The 18,227-nt window shown below is 42.2% G+C and overlaps 1 protein-coding gene across 3 annotated transcripts in view; it reads right to left on the reverse strand.

The window, feature by feature from the left end:
• Positions 1-18,224, reverse strand: part of RABEP1 (rabaptin, RAB GTPase binding effector protein 1) — a 35,035-nt gene extending 16,811 nt beyond the window's left edge. For 2 of the 3 annotated variants that reach the window (XM_032448497.1, XM_015880654.1), the window contains exons 1-4: positions 9,739-9,865; positions 3,153-3,281; positions 1,826-2,029; positions 846-1,006 (exon numbers count right to left, since the gene is read on the reverse strand). In XM_032448497.1, coding sequence (XP_032304388.1) covers positions 846-1,006; positions 1,826-2,029; positions 3,153-3,281; positions 9,739-9,850 — 606 coding nt within the window. In that variant the 5' untranslated portion in view covers positions 9,851-9,865. Of the gene's footprint in view, positions 1-845; positions 1,007-1,825; positions 2,030-3,152; positions 3,282-9,738; positions 9,866-18,077 lie in introns of those variants that run through there. The other variant, XM_015880655.2, reaches the window with a different exon arrangement.
• Between the last annotated feature and the right edge of the window lie 3 nt (positions 18,225-18,227).

Genomic DNA, 18,227 nt, shown 5'->3' on the forward strand with positions numbered 1-18,227 from the left:
CACCCAGCACTGTCAATGCAAGACAGTGAGATGGTTTTCTGCTAGCTTTAAGAATAACTCAATTTTGTATGCTGGTACAGGATCTACTACACAGATTTTTCTAATATTATTATTGTGATATTTGGAGATTCCTTGGAAATGAAGATGAAAGTATTTTTTGAAAACTCTTCCCAAGTTCATACCTTAAGATAAAATAAACCTATCTTTTTAACACAGAATATAAAGACAGAGGATGAATTCACCTCTGTTAGACAGAAATACCATTTTGTATGAGGAACTGATTGATAGTCATCAAGCACAACATCCCAAATGATCAAGCAAATTATTCCTTTCTCACTGAGAGCTGTGGCATGAATATTCATTACTTTGATACCCAAACACAGCGTTTTGTGGGCTTGGGACTCCCTTGTTTGTTATTTTGTGAAATCCAATGTCCTCTTCCTAATTTTGATCTCATTCTTAGTCTCCTTGAGGAAAAACGGTGCAGGTTTAATGAGGAAGAACATTAAAAAGCCCATGGAAAGCAGCTTATGCTTCAGAAAAAAATCTAAAAGGGGGCTTTACTTGAGTTCATTTCACATTACAAGACTTTACAACCTCCTGGTTTTACAAGCTGAAGGCCAAGCCTTACAATTTTCTCACTGCATCTATGTAAACCAGATACAACACCATCACAGATCCAAACTCAAGATCAGGTCACAATGAATTCCATGAAAAAAAGGCTGAAACTTGGCAGAACCAGGCCATGCATACATCTGAGGATTTACAGCAGGGTCTAGAAATGAACACATGCGTAACAGCACAAATACATCAAATAGGAACTGGAGTGCTGGATTGCAACATACCTTTTTCATTTCATTTTCAAGATTTTCCTCCTCTTGGCCTTCAGACAGTCGTCTTCTTAACTCTGCTATTTCGCGTTCCACATTTTCGCGATACTGATTCCACTGAGCTCGTTCTTGTTCCATCCTGTGATGATACTGGAGCTCATAGTCACGAACAGTCTCTATAAAACATTATTTCTAAAACTTACTTTCAAGGTAATTTAAAAATAGAGCTTTATTATTCATCTCCAACCAGCCAATGATTTCTCAGAGTTAACTGAAACTATAACAACAGTGAAGTCTCTCTTGTCCTCTCCTCCTTTTGACTCTTACCCCCCAAAATAACTGCATAAGCAAAAGACCCAAAGGAACTGCATTTCAGTTTGGGCCACTGCTATACCACAAACAAGCTGCCACACTGTATGATCCCTAATTTCCAAAGAGCATGCATGTTTAAAATCCTGTTCAGCAATGCATTTTGTATCTTCAAGCACATTAATGAGAGAAGCTAACAAACACATGCTTCTTTATTCTAAAATGCAAAGAAGCAACTAGAACTTCTCAAATACCCTTCATTTCTCTATTATTATCACTACCCTTCAGATAAGGAGCTGTCTTTATATATTTACAGCAGCTGGCACAACAGAGCCTTGATTTAAGTTCTACTACGTATATAGAACATAGGTAAATAGAAATTTGTCTATTCAATATGCATGAAGATTTGTGCTCTCCTGGGGAAAAGCATTATACAAAGATGGAAACAACGCCTACAGCCAGCAGGCTGTAGGCTCAGGATATTGTGATCTTTAAGAAATCAGCCATTTATGGCAACAGTCTGTCCCCAGTTTACATCCTGCATTTTATTCCTTGCACACAGTTTGTTTCAGGAAGCAGAACAGCTGTGCAACATGCAAACATAATACAGAATAGCTCAGGAGCATCAAGAAAAACAGAAACAAAACACAATACTCCACAAGTGAAAAAGTCTGGTCATGAGTTACCTTTCATGATAGCTTGGAGTGAAGCTACTTCCTCTTGCCACTGTCTCTTCACCTCATCAATAGCTTCCTGCTTCGTATTCTCAGATACTGTAGCTATAGCTTTGATGTTTTCCATTTCAGCATGAGCTTCCATAAGTTGCGTCCGCAATTGTCCCAGGTCATCTTGGGCTGCCTGCAGCACTGCATTTTGTCTTTTCAGGTCCTCTGAAAAGGACAGGGAGAGTCTTAGAGTACAGGGAGAAAAAATAAGCTTTGGGGAAAAAAGAAAACAAGAAACTGCTTGTATATTCTTCTTTGGTATTCTTTCACTTTGGTACATGTGTTTCTTATTATAATTTATTTTTATTTTCTATTTTTTGACTGTTCTGAGAAAACAGAATTATTGCTGATCTCATCAGCAGTGTCTTGTATCTTAAATTTCCTTTCATGCAGCTGCTAGAAACACAAAGAAACGAGCCTTCTGTATGATCTGATCTTCATTATGCTTGTTGTATTTCTGCACTCATAAGCTTAGACAAGCAGCTGCAGTATTAATGTATTATTTTTTGATTTTGCTTTCATATGTTAAGGACAGAAAGATCATCAGAATTAGAAGTAAATCAATTTGGCTCTCAGAACAGCAACTATTTATACTCTCTAAGTCTTCATTGGCTATTTGAGCTCACATGGTTCAAATTTTCCTATAAAGAATGTTATTGGAATAAATGCCCTTGGCTAGTATTAAAACTTTAACAATGTTTGTCTGCTCCATTCTAGCTCAGATGGAAATTTAAGACAAATTAATACATTAAAAAAGCTTGCTACAAAGTACAAACAGCACACCATCTAGACTACCTCTACCCACTTTCCACTTAACCTGCTGTTCAGACAGAATTAATACGTTGTGGCTACAAAAAGTATTAAGATGCAGTGCTGGTGTTGCCATGTTTACAGCAAGTCACTCAGATGAATCCTACCTGTGCAGGTGAATCTTTACATTCATTTTAAAAGTTCATTCTTGGAAGCTGAATGGCCACTGACAGGATGTTACTCTCTGCACAAATCTTACATTCCTACTATAGATCTCTGTTTAAAAGACGTGCTGTTTTTTCCATTTTTGGCAAATCAGAAACAATGTGTTATCTCCTAATGGATGTTCAAGTCATTATCCTAATCTTAAAATCCTAGTTAGTGTTACCCTCTAGCAAACTGAGAAACAGAAAGTAAGTGGTGTGTATGGGCAAATCGGGAACAGTAGTTGGCATAACGTAAGTTATTTTTCACATAGGGATTATTTACAGCTAAAGTTTCATACACATTAAAATAATTCAGATAATTGAGGACTTACCTTCCTTTGCCAAGTACAGCTCCTTAAATTTCGCTCTTTTTTGATTAAATTCTTGCTCAAGTTGCTGCTTTGTGCGCAAAAATTCTGCGTTGACCTTTTCCAATTCCGCTACCCGTTGTAGAAGAGCAACTAAAAATAAAACAGAAGAGAAGGTACATCACTAAGAGTTATGGCATCCCATTCTACAACCTGAAGGCATTGGGCTTATGCCTTTTAGAGTACCTTTATAAATTAGCTCAGCTGTTGTACCACAACCTATCAGAACAACCAGTCAGAACCATGGGAAGATAACCATGGGAAGATAAGTCATCCTGGACTGCAGCACCAAACTGCAGTAGGTTTTTACACACATAGAAGAGTGTGGCAATGAATTCCAAAGTAGAACAGTCACCAGCCCATAGAGGATCACACTTCTGTAAATACACTGAAGCAAGAAACAAGGAAAAAATACACTGCAAAAATCAGTGGCAGAATGATCTCTATTGGTGCTTTTTCCCACGACATTGGGAAGTTCGCCACCACACACAGGAGCAGCATGTGAAGAAGAGCAACAAATCTCCACATTCTCGAGAGCTGAGGTCAAAGGAACTTCACTACTGCAGAGAGAATAGTATGAAGTCCACACAACACCTAGTAATTGTTGCAATGAGGTCAGTATTGAAAAAAAACCTGTACAATACCATAGCATCCTGTTACGGTACCCCACTGGATAACAAATACAACAGTCAACATATAATATTGATCTTCGTGTGCAACGTTAAACACTTTGCACCTCAAGACATACAGGTCTCATTTAGGTGCCTGGGGGGGTTTCCTACTTCACACTTCAGAATTCAATTTCAAAACTGAAACAAGAGGCAGATGAGCTCAAATAAATCCCACCTGGATGCTGCAGTGCACTGAGCAAATAACACTCCTCTAAGCAGTTCTCTATCTGTTCTACAAAAGCAATTCATGGACATGTTCCAAATCTGTCTGTAGGAGAGCTGAATAACTTCATTTCAGTTATAGCCTTTACACAGCACAGACTAGATACACAAAATGCTGATTAATCACACGTGCTTACGTATCCCACCTAAATCACTTCCCACCAGGAGCAAGTAGTAAATGAAAACATAACATAAAGGCTACACAGCTTCATCACCATCACTGAGACCTGCGCTCTGCTGGCAGCAGATCCAGAGCAGCAAAATGCTGGATGCTAAATGCCACCAAGACAGTGTGAGTTATGTTTGGGTTTAGTGCCAGATGACTTACAGTAAGCTCAGACATGAACAAAAGGATGTTTTAACAGCACTGGTATGTTTTACTGGCTGCTGGTTACAAGGGCTTATGGTGTTATAAAATACAGGACTTAAATATCTATTTGACTCCATGTCAGACATAGGGATGTGTAAAGCCAACTGCACAGGAGTGCTCTCTGGAAAATGAAACCTGGAGAAAAGACAGTTCACTGAGAGCAAAGCTTCTCATCAGCTCAGAAAGTGGGTGGATCAAACCAGGATAGAAACAGCACACATGGAGCCAGGCCCAGGCAGCAAACATGCTTCCCAAGACTAGAGATTTACCTTTGCTCTCTTGCTGCAGTCACCTGAAGGGAAGGGTTGGCTCATGTTTCTTTGCCTATATCCCTTCCATCTTCCTTCTGCAGCGAGCAGTGCTGCTGCTCACATCACAAAGCACACCCACATTGTGCAGAGCACCCAAATTATATTACTTTCCAAGATGACAGTTGCTTTTGCTGAGGGTGGAGGGCAGAGAACATGGTAAGAACAGAAACCTCAGTGGCTTTAAGTAGGGGCAGTGGCGAATTCAGCCTTCTGAAATCCTCCCACACAAACTGAAAGGGATGGCAGTCATCACACAGGAAATGGAAATGAAACCTCAAACGTTCACATTTTTACAGTGTTGTCTTTCCCTATAGCCTGATAGATAGCTGTAAAAGAAAGAAATGAATAACCTCAGCACAGCAGTGCTTTGGCTGCTGCCAAAGCCATCCACAGCAGTGAGAAAAGCAAGCAGTGAAACAGGGGACCTGCAGGCCACACATCAGAGCAGCGGGGTACTAACATCAAACTCTGTATCTGAATAGAAGGAATAAAGCAGTTCTACCACCTGTAGGATGCATGCAGCTAAGGACAGATCTTACCATTCCCCACAGCAGTGTTACCCACATTTCACTAACACGAGACACATTTCACTTTCTAGAACAAACTCAAATGCAAACTGTCATATGCAGGTGACTACAGGTTAAATAACATGGATTAAAGCCTGCCTGGAACACAGTGATGGCAGGAAATGGATATTCATAGGTTTTCAGTTAGGCTGTTACCATCCAAAGGTGAATTCCTGGCCTGAATTTAGGTTCATGTCACTCTAGTTCTGTAACAGAGCTGAGAAAAAAAACTTAATTGCCTCTGTAGGCTGACTTGGTTAAAATGGAGACAAAAAAGGCACCCCAAACCACCAAAACCCATTCATTTTAGAACAAGCATTCATGAATTTGCCCGAGTCACCGTGGCTGTTCTCCCATTTCAACACACAGAATATCAGCTACCAATGTTTAATGATACCGGGGAAGTACCTAATAAACACAGCGCGGCACATGGTCGGCTCTGGTGGAGCCATGCCCAGCTGAAACAGGATCTGCTGCTACACACAAGATCCAACCCAGCAAGGAACATGCTGTATCTCATAGGAGCATGAAGACCTAATATGGACCCTATCTCATTAAGAAACAAACAAAAACCTAGAGACCCCATTTCTTAACTCCTGAATTAGCACTGAGTTTAATTGAAAATTCACAGGCCAAAATGAAAATCAAGCGAGCAAATGATAAGTCACTTTGGCCAACCATTAGCTAAAAATAAGGCTTTCTTCAGAGTATCAGGTATTAATGATGACAGGGTCAGACTTGCCAATTAAACTATTCATGAACAACATGGATGTTGCATAGACACCCTGCGTCAGAAGCAGGGATCACCATCTCTCTGGTTAATGCTATGGAGTGTTCTGCCTGTCATTATGTGGCTTAACAGGCAGAACAACTCAAAAGAAGGGCTGAAAAATTCACTTAAGAGTGGAGTCATCAATGCACAAGAAGTCTGTAAGATCAATGAAGCACACAAAAAGAAACCCCAGTGAAAGCAGCCAGCTTTCTCTTAAACCAGTACACAGAAGAAATAAATCAATGTAAAGAAAATACATGAATTGAACACACATTTCTCATCTGATACTTAAATGCTGCTCCACAAGCCAGCTCCCAAAAGGCTTCATTTTATCTATGACAAAGTTTCCAGTTGCACAAACATGTAGTGACCATTCCAGAATTAAAGACAGACAAAGCCGATTATCGCTGTGTTTATTCTTGAGTCCGAGTTCTATTTATAAAATTAATGCCACAAAGCTTTCCAACTCGATATTTAGAGTGTCAAACATGACATCAAGACCTCAGTCCTACATTGCTGCAATGTGAAAAGCAGAACTGACACAAATATCTGGCAAATATTTTGGAGACAAAAGTCTCCCACATCATTTTCTACTTCTTCCTTTTCCTGCTTGGGCAGCCATCCAGCAGCTGGGGCAGCTCCATGCAGTGCAAACCCACTGGGGCAGCACCAAAGCCACATCTGGCTCTGCTGCATCCAGCAGTGCAGAGGTGTACAGCCGGCAGAACAGAAGCCTTCCTTATATATACCTACCAACAATGTCACTTAGTACTCATTAGTAACACAACATACTGCCCTGTATCTTTGATGTGCAATCATTGTCACCATAATTATCCTCTAAGTATGTTTATACAGCAAATTGCAAGAAGGAAAGAAAAGCAAAGATAATGTTTTTCCTTCCCCATTTTTTCCTGCTGCTACTTCCCACTTTTCTCCTCCTTCCTATTGCACACACCACATGTTAACTGCTTCCTTGCCTTGTTCCTCAGACACAGACCCAGGCAGCTCAGTGAATGGGACTCACACTGTACCCCCCAGCTCCATAAGCCCACTTCACACAGTGACTAATGCTCACCTCTTCCACACATTTAGTCATTCTGGCCCCAGGTAACTTCAGTTCAGCTTTAAGTTTAACTAAGCATAAACACCACTTAAATTAGAATGCAGTGGAACAGTGGTCACTCACATCAGCTATCACAAGAATGCAGTTATTCACATACGTTCATGTGGACAGAAGCGGGCTTGAATTTTTCCCCAGTAATTTATCTTTCATTTGCTAAAATCACCTTTTTCTCCCAAGGACATTCCCCTTCTGCCATCACAGTCTGACCTACCGCACATCATTCATCACAGAAGCAGGTTCTTCAGCTTCAGTTCTTCAGTTGTCCTCACAACGCATGTGAGATTTTGGCATAGTTGGTTCTATTTCTATTTCATCTCTGCCACTGCTGCTTTGGGAAGTGAAGAGCACAATTCCTCCCAGCATTTCTGGGTAATACTATGAGTGTTCTTTTTTAAGCACATCAACCACACTCTCTGCCCCATTGGTTAAGTGACAATTAAAATAGGGCAGCACCGGATCAATCACAGTACTGGAAAAGTCAAATAGACAGCATGATAGATGGTAACCTAGAGAAACTACTTTGGCTGCATGTGGCCATACTACTGCAACCAAAAGTGAATCTCAGGAAGGCAATGTTGGCAGGCTCCAGTGCAGATCTGAGAGTCCCAAAAGTCAACAGCAAGTCAGCCACATTTTAGCAAATAGAAACACTAAATCCATCTATAAACACAAAAAGGTGAGTTATTAATCTTATTGCAATCACAAGTATTTTCCCTGCTCCCTGTGCTCCTTATAAAAATGAAAAACTGCTAAAGCAAGGGGAATAACTGTACATTATAAGACAACCAATTTTGTTTCTTAATAAAGGGTTCTCTGCAAAAATAATGCTCAATGATTTCTCGGGTTTATGGAGGGTCTATTTACTCTGCAGGCTGTGTACATCTACTCTGACAAGTCACTGCTTGAGCAAACAGGAGCACGGTGATGGAAGCACAGAACACAGTGAAGGTTAAGAACCCAAGCGCTGGTCAGGTTTCCCTACAAAGATTTACAGCTTGTGCTGAACACCATTGCTGCCATGACTGCACCAGTATCAGCTTAAAGCTTGCCTACATCTACATACCCTGCAGCCACAGTCCTTCCTGATTCCCTTGGCAAAGCTTTTCAAGCATTTAACAGAGTATCTAAGCTGAAACAACACAACTATCAGACACATCAGCACACACGAGTGCTTTCACCACTCCTTTTATTTCATCAGTCAGTCCTGCCTCATCACCTGGTAACCTAAACAGTCGCCATACAGGTATTATAAGCATACACACGAGATGCTCCCTCAGCCTGTAAACAAGACCTCCAGCAGTGCCATCCACTCCCTTTCCTGAGCACTTAAAGCCAGGTAGCTCCATCCTTCTTGATTGAATTAAGAGTGAGGTTATGAATGAGTCGTGGCATTCATGCTGGAGCTCTACTGCTGAGCTTTTCCATGCTCCCAGATCTAATCATCACTTGTATAAAATAGCCATCAAATCCCAAACAGGATAAAACTACTTCAAATTGCAATTACACTCAACACTTACCTTGTAAGAAAAACAAAATGCAAACAGTGAAGAATGTCTGCTTTCATAACAATCAGAAATCTGCTGTTCTGATCAATGATACTGATACCCACCCCACTATATAGGGGACCACTTACATAATTCCCCATTCTGAACACGCCAGTGTAAATGTTTTCTTATAATGCAAACATTTGCCAAACCCAGACAACAAATCCAGTACTGATTTTCTTTCAGATAATGGAATTGCTGACTCATCCGCAGTGGGAGGGAGGAAAATTCCTTTGACTCCTTCTAACATATTTCTCATGTCCCTCTCAGATTTATTAATGGCTGTTCTCTTTTTGGGGGGAAAAAAAAGAAAAGAAGCAAAAAAAGTGTGACTCAGCCCAACACAAAACAACCCTGCTGAATTGTTCTCTCTGATGAAGTAATTTAATACATAAAGCATAACCATTTCCATTAATTCCATGTTCCCCCAGGTGCCTCTAATGTAGGATGTGCCACGTAGCTGAGGTGCAGCTTTGAGAGCATCCCTTCCTACTGAATTCAGCCCCCCCAAATTTGTAGCCAGAGAATAAAGAAAGAAAGGGGCAGGTGAAGATTTAACTTCAAGGGACAGTAATTTCAAAGGCATTAGTTCTCAGAAAAGCCCATTGCAGGCATGAACACATGGTGCCTCTGAGTAACCACTTACAGGACATAAATCTTGATAAATGGTCTGGAAAATATGGCTGCCAGATGGAAACACTGTGATGATAAGTACAGTATGACAACTAATAAAAGATGATTAACATCTTTATTTGATAACGAGCAGGATACAGTCCTTATCACTTGGAATAGGGTTTCTGCAGCAGTTTAATAGTTTCCCTGAGAACAACAGGCTACTACTCCCCCAAGTTTAGATAACCTATTTCTTGTCAGGAAACACTGCCATAATTCCATGTATTCATATTCTTTTTACCTCTTAACTCCAAATGAATTTCTTAGCAGTCAGAAAGCAGCACGAACTTTTCACTTACAGAGCAACATCCTCCATCCTCCAGCTTCACTACCACAACCAGACACAAAGCTCATAAAGCTACAGACACCCATGACCAAGATCATACCAACAGCCTGCAGTGAGAGCGCCATGGAGGACCACTGTCCTTTCACGTGGGCATGAGTGACACGTGAAGCTGGAAAGTGGGCAAAATCAAAGGCAGCTATAAAGCCCTATGAGTACAAGTGAAGAATGCCACTGCCCAAGTTATCTTCTCTTCAGTTTTGCCAGTTGGAGGAAAGAGGGAAGCCAGAAATAGATGTATAATGCATATCAATTCCTGGCTATGTGGCTGGTGCCAGCACGAGGGTTTTGGTTTTTATGACAGTGGGACTTTCTATGAAGATTATAACCTGGTAGAGAGGCATGGGATCCAATTGTCCAGAAGAGGCAGCAGGCTGGCAAACCTAGGAAGGCAGGCTTTTAACTAAAGGACTTGGAGCATGAGGTTCAAAACGGCAATGCTTACACCACTGCAGCCAACTGGGGAACGAGCCAGGCCAACCAGAAAAACAACAAATGTTCCTCAGCTGCTCCCCATGACGTGAGCCAAAAGGCCAGATATCTCAACAGCGTGCACAGCTATGGCGGATCCTCTTGCATCCCTCTAGAGAAACCTGCAACCTCTGCTCTCTTTTCTTCTCTGAAGTGCCCATATACCAATGCATGCAGCATGGGGAATAAACAGGAAGAATTAGAGAGTTTTCATGGGCTACTTCAACAACCAGTACTGCTGGAAAAGCAGCAGTGCCAGGCACACACAGTCCAGGCTCCTGCAGTGCGTGGAGGATAACTTCCTGGCATAGGCAGTGGAGCCAACAAGGAGAGGTCTGCTGCTGGACCTTTCACCAAATCTATTTAAATCCTTAATCCAGCAGGGAGCAGCTTTCCACTGGGTGGCTGAGCTGAGCTGGCTCAGCAATGACACCAACATGCAGTAGGCACAAGGGCACCTATGGGAGCATGACATCACTGCAGGAGCAGGATCTCAAGGATTGCTCCCTCCTGGACTGCCTGAGCTGCAACACAAAGCCACAGCCTACGGGTGCAGCTGGATAACCTGTTTAAACCTCAGTGCATGCAGCTTGCCAAAAGGAACAGCTTGGCCTTACTTCTACCCTGCACTTCCTGGTGGCAACTGAGACTGGTGTAGCCCAAACACATTCCCTCCTTTTCTCTTTTTAAAGACGTTATGGCTGCCATTTTTAAGTGTTAAACAGACTTCCACAAATCCTGATTTCCATTCACACACTCCAGGGGCAGCTCACAAGCATAATCTGTATTAGAATGCAAAATCATGTTTCCTCTCTGTATTTGCATCTACATAGACATTTTGATCTAACGCAACTGAATGGGTTTCTCCAGCAGAGATGCATTTAGACAGGGCTAAAACCTAGAGCAGTAGTTAGAAATATACTGGAGAACAGCTCTACTCTGGAACAAGTTCAGGCTCATGTTTACTTTCATCCAAAAGCAAGTACACCAGTACAAAACTGCACTTACATCAGACCCTATAATGTGCTATTACAACCCGTCCCAATGCATCAGCACATAAATGTCAGCCTGTGTGCCTCCAATGAAGGCAGCCTTTCGAACACAAGGATTTTCAGCACTATTTAGAGAGTGAACATCTTCATCTCCGGTTTCATCTATAAATCAAACAGAAGCTGTGAAGGCCAGACAGACAGCTATAATATTTTCACAGTGAGAAGCATCAGTTAAACGCAGAATCTGGAGTTCAGCTAATTGCTTTCCCATTAATTTATCACACGTCTCTAGATATAGCACAAAGAAAAAAGGTAAACAGACATTGCGAGCTGACAATTAAGAAAGCGTTACTTGAAACTCATTTCAAAACCTGTAAATCACCCTTATAAGAAAATTTAAAAGATGTACCATATGACCACAATGGTGGTTTATGAGATGATTCGAACCAACAGAGCCACGTTTATGCTTCATATTTCACCAAGACAAACCAAGTAACACCACAGCTCAATTACATCACAGCGATTCTGGCACAGACCACTGTTAATGTGAGATGAATGTTCCAGTTCTGTAGTGTCTATGTAGTCAATAGGAGTCCAGCACGATCTTCAGCAGGCCTTGGGAAATACAATTCTCTATAAGGGTACCAGACATCAACACTTAGAGCAGGCGGTTCAGATAATCACCACTCAAGCAGTAGCTTCTAGCACTCATCTGTGCTTCTTTCTTCATAGATTATGACAATGAAAACACAGACATCAGGATTATTTTTATACTCAGTGTCTGTAGCCAAATCACTGCTCGCAAGTTACTCCATTCTGGTTTTTTTTTCTTTAATGTAACCAACCACGTTGCCAAACTAATCATTTTACTTAGTACTGATGCAGCCAGCAGAGGTTAAAATATAACACAAAGAATACTTTTGCTTGGGAATATTTTCAGGGTGACCAGACATGCAAATACAAAGTGACAGTACCAAGGCAGGGTGCAGCAGGTGAACAGTCCTGCATGGAAGCACTGTGCTAACTGGTGAGCAGAGCATGTATGGAATGGAGCAGATGAAATGAGGGCAAGGACAGCAGCAGCAGGACTGCTGGAAGGAGAGTGTGCTTAAGGGAGGTAAGGAGATAAAGGGAAAGGAGAACTGAAGAGGAAGCAGAGAATCAGCTGAGGAGCAGTAGCTGTCCAAGCCAGCCAAACAGGCAGTCACTTGACCTCAGAAAGGAAGAATCTGTGCCCAAAGGTCACGTAAGGCAACATTTCCCAGGAATTACCCTGTCACTTTGCAGCCTGGAAACAGAAATTGCCAGGGGAGATGGAACATGTGAAGGGTGAGTTGAAAGCTTTTATTCTTCTCTGTGCTGTATGTGGAGGAGCTAAGCCATGGAAGAGGAACATAGGATGCAGACAGGAGAGGAGATGTACCACAAGTCAGCTGACAGCCAGCAGAAGCAGACATGAATGGGGAAAAAAAATACAACAAACGCAGCACTTCATTGGGTTTTCTCAACGAATGACTTGTGCATGTTGTAAGATAAGAAGAAAGCATCCGCAGAAGCTTCCAGCTGCCCTTCTGATATTATGGATACCTAAGGAGGTTTGCTCTTTTCTGTCAGGTTAAATCCATGTTTCTTCAGTCTCTTTTCCCCCCACAGCCAACCCTTCAGGCCTCCTTTATTTAAAAAAGTGGAATTAAAGCCTTGTCACAAGAGAGGTGTTTGGGTTTCTGCTGTAGAGACTCCATAGAAAGAAGAACAGAAGTGGTCCCTAAGTGATAGGGGTCTGACAATCACAGGCTGAAATATCCCTGACTTAGAAAATATATTAACCAGGCCATTCATTTTGTACTAGCAAGCTAATATGCAAAGAAAATACGTCATTATATTAACAGATGTGCTGCAGTTCTACATCTTTAAGGTACCGTATGCACCACTAATAAAGTGACACAACAACCCAGACTTTTTCCTCAAGAATCGGGCTATTTCAGTGAAGTACTGAAAAGCAATTCTCTTCTTTCTGAAAGACACAGACATTGTAACTCCGACTGCACTACTCATGTGCTCCTCCTATGTCAATTTATATAAAGATATCAAATGATTTACATTTTTCCAGAGATAATTCATCATCATGCTTAACTGACTATACCATGACTAAAATTACACAATGCTTATCCTATTTATAGAGTAACCTGCAGAGACTCGTACCATTAACTCAGACACTACTACCCCAGGTTCAGAAAACAAGTCTGCAAGCAAAGACTAAGAACCACTAGACCTTCAGAGTGGGAGATGCTCCTAAAAAACACAACAGCATTTACTTCTTGCTATTGTCTTGTATTTTTCCCCCATTCCCCTCCAGTCTTGGTGTCAGGTAATGCTTAGAAGCCTGCTTAGTAAGCGCTGCTTATCAACGTTATCAGTGCTTATGTTGGAAGACTTCAGTTGGAATAAGGCCATAATTCCGTGTGTTTTGTTTTAAAGACAAACTCTTATTTAAACAATAACCCCTCACCTAAATATAATCCAGAAAACTTCACATCTTAGGCATGTTTTTTAATAAACTGCCTGGAGTGAAAACCCAGGAAGCCATTCAGTATCATCCGCTAAGAAGCCGATGGGATTTGGTCCCCTCCCATGCTGTGAGACATCATTTGTTTTAGCTTCTTAAAGTTACAAAATAAAATCCCTTTCTCCATCACTTTCAAGGGAGCACACACAACTAGTTCCACAGCGGGAATGTGCTCCATCCACAGAGGGCTATGGGAAAGCATCTTGAGGCATCAGGCCAGAAAGGAAAGAAAACATTTACTAAGGCCATCTCGTCTGTGATGATGGTGAACCAGCCAAGAACCTACAAAATGGGCAAAGAATTTATATTTCCCAGCATTCCAAATGTAAGAGAGATGGCCCGTGTGTTAAAGGATACTCTTTGTGCCTTCAGGCAAGTCAGCAGCTAATTCTAATGAACAGAATTGGTGCATTTTGCAAAATTAAGAGATTTGGGACTTGGCTCCAGAAGTAAAACAGGCACCACAAACGTGCGTGTTTCCACTGCTGAGCACACCAACCTGCTGCGCTGACCAGCACTTCCTCAGAAATACTACTCGGTGGAAATCTGTATGTTCAAGGTGTCTGCTTCGCTTCTGAAGCCAAATTCCAGATGTGACCACTGAGCGAATACTGAAAAACATACAACTTAAAAAGAGATGCATTCATTTATGGGCTGTTGTGTGTTTTTTTTTATTTAAATGTATTTGTTTGATAATATTAGTCACTAATAAATAATGCACTAAATTAAAAGCAAAAAAAAAAAAAAAAAAGAAAAGAAACGGAAGACATTTTTGGCTCTTGGAAAGTACCAGAAATTTCACTGTTATTACTCAAGAGAAAAGAGCTCTTTTGCTCTAAATTTGACAGTTACATCAACAACACAGAGCTGAACTTCAGTGCTTGAAACCAGACCCTTACCAGCCACACCTCGCTTCTGAGATGAGTAATAGCATTTTCAGATATTTCAATTTCACTTGAGCGACATCTGAAGGAAAATAACTAGAAACGTACAAGTGGAAGATGTAGAACATAAAATACAAGCTTTCTTATTTAATTTTCCACACAATATTCCAGACTCTTCCAATAGCCATGTCCAGACTCTGAGATATGGGAGAAATACAACAGAAAGATCTCTGCTCTTGTTGGAATCCCGTGTGACTTGCACAGTGTAACAGCACAGCCCGTGGTGCTGCTGGTGGTACTAAAATCAATGACAGCATCCTCCAGCCCCCTATAAGCAGCTGAGCAGTCTTCTCCGCTGAGAGTTGGCATAAGCTCTGACCACAGAGACACAGTATTTTTGCTGGCCTAAGCACAGTGTAAGAGACTTACTCCAATACTGTACTCTTGGCTGGTAATTTTTCTTGTAATATGACAGGCTGTGCCGATGAGACAGTTTCCTTCACAGGATAACATCAATGGTTGTGCTGTTTATCAGTTGGACAATACCAATGGTTTCAGTTTACTAATGCAGTAAGACTTTGACAACTTGCAAATAACTTGCATGCCATTATTATTATTTTAAGCCTTGAAGATTTAGTGTTTGATGCAACAATAGTTTCCTCATTGAAGCATTTTCCAGATCCAAGCAGGAATGATGCTGAAGCCCAAGCATTCTGACAGGGAAAAGTTACATCAAAACATTTTGTTAGGTAACCCTATGTTCAGAGACAGCAAGAACCCAGCTCTGAATTAAGCCCAAGGAAGGTGAGAGCCACAACATCTTCAAAATGAAAGCTTGCCTTTTTAAATCAGGCATTACTGTGCCAGTCACACAACCTAGATGACACACATTAATAAAGAACCTCCCAAAAGCAACGGTGACCAGGATCAATAAGTACGTATCTACTTGCAATCCAGGTTGACATAATCAGCCAAGAGTTAACAGCACAGTGCACAAAGCCACATGAGCAGCCAGAGGACTCTGCTCTCAGCCTCTCTGTGATTGTTATCGTATGGAAACTCTATTACCCCACACAAAAGAATTAGAGGGTTATTAACTTCTATACTAAGCCAAAGTACAAAAACAGGGTAGGACCTAACATCCATTCTACTGTTTCACTGTATTAATCCTTCCCTTCTTTTAATATCAATATGGGCACTAGAATAGAATATATACCCTATGTATAATTCCTCTCATATTGTTACATTATGTCTTTTTTTTTTCCTGATTACTCTCTTTTATACATGTTTCCAGAATTAAAAACAAAAGTAGCCAGTGTCTTGTATAGGTAAAGAATGTGTATGGTATTTATAATCAACATAAGCAACTGTAACAAAGCTGTGGTTATTTTCTTGGAGGAATATACTAATCCAGCACTATTTTGTCACGTGTGATCTTAAATCAGAGCTTACACTATTTCCCTTAGTAATACATTCAGTGCAGACAGCCAAGAACATTGAATAATTCACTTCTTCAACGCTTTCTATATGCTAAAATACAACAGAGAAGTTTCAAGGCGCAGTTTTTGACGAGTTCCTTAAAAATAAATCCAACAGACTTGAGAACAATAGTATATTGATCAAAGTGGGTGAAAAGAAAAACACAAACCAAGCAGATCCTATTACTGCCAAAGGAGGAGGATGGGGGAAAGGAGCCATTTTAGAAGCTCTCAGTTCTTCAAGAATTCTGCAAGAACACAGCGAGCATTTTTCATAATCCATCCAACTTTCAGCCACGTTCCCCTACCATGGGTCCTACAGCATCCTCACCTTCTTGTAGAGGAAAGCAAGAGAAAGACAGCAATCCAGACCTCTTACCAGACAGACCTCACCAACCTATCAAATTACTTAATGTTACCTGCATCTTTTATCGTTTTTCTAAGTGGTGACAAAAATCTACCCAACTTGTAACTTCTAATATACAACTCACACACAGCTACCTTTCCTGGTCAAGCAGGAAATGTTTGCACGGTTCCACTGCACACCTGCAGTCAGATTCTCAGCAAGAGCCAAGAAGAAAATCTGTTGCAAGCTGCTCTGTAGCCCTCGCAAGGAAAGGCTAAAGAACAATAAACAATGGTTATTCACTAGAAGGTACACAGCAACCCATACCAAGGGTAACCTTACAGTCACGACAGCATGTAAATTCACCTTCCCTTCAGCACTCTCAAAGGATGAGCATGCAGTCATTGACCTTAATGGAAGGGAAAAAAAACAGATAACTCTACGCTCCTTCATCATAAATACTTTGACAAAGGCAGGCTGAAATCCCTGAGAATAAGCACTTTCCTGTGTAACTGCACAAAAAGAAAGAAAAAAAAAAAAGCCCAACAATTCCCTAGATGCACATAATTAAGGATACATCATTCTCCTTTTCTTACAGAGTACTTTCCCAGGGAAACTCATCTGCTGTCTAAATAAGAGCACCCTGTCACAGTGTCATGCCAGGGTAAGCACCTATCTGTAAAGGTTCTGCACATCTCTCCCCAGGCCTCCTGTTTCTACGTTCTGATCAGCTTCAACTTAGATTTCTTGCTCTCTCATCCTTTCTCCATGCATCTCATTAAACACCATCCTTAACGTTCTTCCTTCAAGCCCATCTTCCAAATAAAGTATTAATAGCAGATTTTTTGATAGACAAACAGTTCTGTGATCTATTCCACGGAGGGAAAAAAGAAATTATTTCCTTGTTTGTAATTCCTCACAAAAGAGAAAGCAATATCCTTTCCATGACAAGAACCTTCACGTAGAGCTTATCTCCCTCCTAGACAGGTAAGAAGGGCTTCTCCTGAAAGAAGAGCTGTCATTGCCTTTGTGTTTTGCACCTCACGAACTACCCATCCACGCAGGGATCCCGACCTCAGCCTCTGGGGTGCAGCCCAAGGGCCCCAGAGCACCACCAGGGTGACCCAGTCCTGCCTGGTTGTGCACTGTGCGCCCACAGAACCGCATCTCCCTCCTCAGGGGCCTCACCCAGCACTGCACATCCCCTTCCCCAACAAGCAGCGTCCTCTCCAGGGCTGCCCTCCCTCATCGTGAGCGTCCGGGAGCCGCCCTTGCTCCACAATAAGCCGAGATCAGCCTACAAGGCAGCTGCTGTGCCCTCCTCGCCTTCTCAGGGCCTTCCCCAGCCGCCTTTCCCCGCCGCCCTCCCCTCACTCCCGGCCAGGCCGCACAGGCCTCTCCGGGTGCTCCCCACACCGCTGCGATGCCACCTCCTCAACGCCGCGGCCCGGTCAGGCCGCGTTACCCCGTCCCCAGCCGGCACCGCTCAGCAGGCGAGCCCGGCGCCGGGCAGGCCGCAGTCCCTCGGCTCAGAGCAGCGAGGCCGCCTCCCCATTACCGTCAGCCGGGGCGCTGGGGCCCGGCTGGGCCATAGCTCCAGCGGGCGGGCGGCACCGCCGCGGCCTCCTCCGCCTCCAGCCGCGGCGTCAGAGCGGGAACCGCTACGCCAGGGGGCCCCGGCGAGAGACGGGAGCTGCCGGTCCGGGCC

The sequence above is a fragment of the Coturnix japonica genome, chromosome 19 (assembly GCF_001577835.2).
Source record: "Coturnix japonica isolate 7356 chromosome 19, Coturnix japonica 2.1, whole genome shotgun sequence".
NCBI classification, from domain to species: domain Eukaryota; kingdom Metazoa; phylum Chordata; class Aves; order Galliformes; family Phasianidae; genus Coturnix; species Coturnix japonica.